This window comes from Erythranthe guttata, chromosome 6 (assembly GCF_056151865.1).
Source record: "Erythranthe guttata isolate IM_541 chromosome 6, IM_541, whole genome shotgun sequence".
NCBI lineage: Eukaryota > Viridiplantae > Streptophyta > Magnoliopsida > Lamiales > Phrymaceae > Erythranthe > Erythranthe guttata.
Window position 1 is genome coordinate 9,559,245 of NC_142538.1, and position 3,708 is coordinate 9,562,952.

The 3,708-nt window shown below is 42.0% G+C and overlaps 1 protein-coding gene across 1 annotated transcript; it reads right to left on the reverse strand.

Moving 5' to 3' along the window:
- Positions 1-480: 480 nt before the first annotated feature.
- On the reverse strand, positions 481-3,451 carry LOC148770113 (uncharacterized). Its single transcript, XM_088818991.1, has 3 exons — positions 3,227-3,451; positions 1,494-3,143; positions 481-1,315 (listed from the first exon to the last, which is right to left on the reverse strand). The coding sequence occupies exons 1-3, from the start codon at positions 3,449-3,451 to the stop codon at positions 488-490; spliced, it is 2,703 nt and encodes a 900-aa protein (XP_088675117.1). The 3' UTR covers positions 481-487.
- Between the last annotated feature and the right edge of the window lie 257 nt (positions 3,452-3,708).

A 3,708-nucleotide genomic window follows, 5' to 3' on the forward strand; every position in this document is an offset into this window, starting at 1 on the left:
CGCTTACAAGTTAGTGGACAATGATGGATTACGAATTGGCCCCATAAATGGCAAATTCTTGAAGCGTTACTACCCTTGAAGAAACATCTACCTTCGAGGAAAAGAACATGGTGAATTGATGTTGCATGTTCGCTTGAACTACGTTATGACTTGATCCCTTTGAGGAGGGTACGTAGGCAGCTTAGACCCATATTCTAAGTTCAGTCAAACCAAAAAAAAAAAAATGTTCATTGTAACTGCATCTAAGCAAGTTTGGTTAATTTTCTTTTAAGTTAACCAACTTGTAAAGTCAGGCGGATCCAAAAGTGTGCACATCCAAAGTTATTATTTGCTGCATAATGATGAAAGAAGGATGCCAAGACGATAATAAGGCCTTATGAGAAGCAAGAGAAAATTATATTGCATAAAAAAGATGGAATGTTCTTTTACATCGAAAAGATAGTAAAGCGACATGAGCAAAAAAAAAAAGAAAAAAAAAAAGTAGCGCTTAAGCGAACAAATAAAAAGCTTCTAGCTCCCGTCGAGATTCCTCGAGTAGTGCTTCCATCTTCTCCAAAGCTTCCTTTTCATGGTTAGATAAGAATGGTGTATTCCCAAGACGAGAAATATTCTCTCTTTTCATAGCCACAACCTGCTGCATCTTGGCCAAATCTTCTTCGACCTTACCAAGGGATGAACTTGCTGACTCTTTCTTGTTCCTCAGCTCTTCTAGTTGCTTGTTGATTTCAAGAATTTCAGCCTTCACATTGTTCGCCGTCTCGACGAGCTCACTCTCTTGCAGTTCAGCCTCGGAAAGATCTCGTTGCGCAAGCAAAAGAGACTTCTCGTGCATCTCTTGTGTCTCTCTCTGCATGAAATCCGATTTGACCTTTGTGTATTGCGAAACATCTTCAAAATATGACTTCAAACGCTTCTCCAACGGTGATATGTCTTTCATGTAAGCTTGCATGTCTTTGAGCACCTTCTCGATCGCTGGCTTTATCTCGGAAAGTTGTTGAAATGGAGTATTCATGATCTTTTGGGAAATCCTTTGCCAATAGAAATTCAAAAGTACTCTTTCGGCTTCACTTTTGATGGTCTGAGGAGAAAACTCGGAGACCTCAACATGTGCCTTCTCGATTGCGGGAACGGGCAAAACTGTATCTTGTTGTTGTTCGGTAAAAATCCTCTCCACTGCGAGATAAGTTGTTTTTTGTCGTTTGTCTTGAGGACGCGAGGTGGCACCCGTTTCATCTAAACCCAAAAAGTTGGCCTCGTTCACCGATCCCAAACTGACCTGAGAAGTAAGACGGATACCCTCTTCGAAATCGGGAAGCTAAAAAAAATAAAAAAAAAATAAAAAAAAAATAATAAAAAAAAAATAAAAAAAAAATAATAATAATAAAATGAATAAAGAAAAATAGGGTGATTTATTTTACTGATCCGTCTAAAGGTAATGAAGAACTAGGCACGCCCTCAAAAAGTGAGGAATTTGCAATGGCTAAATCAAAAACCTTGGATGTCTCTTTCGATGGACATTGGTTGCTAGACTCGTCGTTCGAAGGTAAAAGCGCGGAGATGATCTCATTCCCTTCACCATGAACAGCTTCGAATGCGGGATCAGAGGCCACGTTATCAAGAGGAATACGCCGCTTCCTAGTAGAAGTCTCCGCAACTTGCGCGATGTTTCCCTTTCCGATAGATGAAGAAACGTAATGTTCTTTGGGGTCTTTCGCTGAAGCTCTTTGAATAGTGCGACCAAGTTTGAGTGATAACTTAGTGTTTGCTCCTAAAGAAGTTTTCCAACTTTTGGCCCACCATTCCGTATACTCTTTTGTCACCAAAGGAAAGGAAGATGTGTCACTTGGCATAATAAGCTTGGAGGATGTGCCCAATAAAGTGCAAGATTTCCAAAATCGGATGAGTTCGTGCAACTCACAAGTCAATATTTCTTTCTTTAAGTCACCCGGAATGCTTTGGCAAAAACCATGTTGGCGGCTGAATCTATGAGGACTGTACGCTTCAATGATGTGTTCTGCTTCACAACGGAATGTCAAATAGCTGGATCGCAAGGCCACAAGAATATCTTTGCATTTGCTGGAGAGTTTGGCATCGTCCGTGACTAAAATTTCTTGCTTGGAATACCACAAGTCTCGGAGCTTTGACATATTGATATTATGAAACAAGTCGCGTGCCTCATCGAGATCAAAATGTTTAGCCATGTTCTCTCCCGCATATTTCACCATATGAGCGCCGATTACCTCGAGTTTGGAATGAAAGTGAGTCTCGAGAGTATGTCCTATCCATGCATAGAGATAGTGAATGGGAAAGATAATAGGAGACTCGCCTAAATTTTCTGATGTAGATATTCCCCTTAAGCCACGGTAGATGCTTGCTAGTACATGAACTGCCAACGAAAAATATTCTCCTCTAGCCATTCGACTTGAAACCTTGAAAACAGAGGCGCGTATCTTATCAATTGATCCGTGAGGGAGAGCAAAACTACAAAGCCAACATGCAATGAACGCGGCCAAGTAAGTTTCTTCTTTAATATCTTCTTCGACTTTGAGCATTGCAAACGGTATGTCGTATTCCTTGGGGCGAGATAACTTTGACGCATCGACCTTTCCACAAGGATTGCGAGAAAGTTTTGGCCTAGAAGTCCTCTTTCTTGATAACCTTAAAGGAGGCTCGCTATATCTGGTCGGCCCTTTAAACCAAAAGTCAATCCAATCGGAGAGTAGTACGCCACTAGAATCCTTTGAAAGTCTGTGGTACGCCATGATTAAGTACTTGCAACTACGAGGTAAGGAAGTTCCACGAGAGTCATGATTGAGGAGCTCTTTCGCTGAAGGTACCACTTCGTCGTAGAAGTCTCCATGAATAGGCAGCCCGCATAGTCCGCGTATGTCCCATAGGGAGATCGATAATTCTCCATTGGCCGTGTGCAACATGTTCGTGGAAGGGCACCATAGTTCAAGGAAAGCTCGAAGAACCTTTTTGTTGCAGACGTACGTGACTAGCGAGGCATGAACGGCAGCATATATTTTGGCTTGGCGAAGGGTATCCTCATAATGGCCTAGCACGTCTTCCGTCCACTCCCAATAGCCGACATGAAAGGACACCTCTCCGAAGTTGGACGGTGGGATCTTCCACGAGCCTCCCTTGAATGAGAAATGACGATGTGGGAGTATAAAATCCAAGGTTTAGCTTTTTCGTCGTGAAGCGAGGACCTCAGCAGCAAGACTCGTGAGCGGGAAGAAGAGCCGGAACGAGAGTCAATTGTTTCCCTAGTAGCCTCCTCGGACCAATTGGAGAGGTGCATGGATTTTTCGATAGATCGTAAGTGGGAAGATAAACTGTTTGAAGCCGGTTCATGAACGCGCAAGGTTGTACCTTTGACTTTGAAGTTGTCCTTGTCATTGCGAATGACGATGCATGGGAAAGGTTCGTTACAATCTTCGATGTACATCGCCACGGGCTTCCTAAAAAAAAAAAAAAAAAAAAGAGAGAGAGATCAGCCAAAAGCAGGAGGAAGAATAATGAGGCGGAACTAGTTTGAAGATGTCAAACCAATCATGCTAAAAGAGAATTGATTGTAAGTTCAGATATATAAAATAGGTTTTTCGTTGAGTCAAATTCACGAGCACATTGTGTGCGTTATTCCACGAGGCAATTGTCTGTGAAAAGAAAAAAAAACTTACGGTGACCTAGCAAAACGCAATAAGA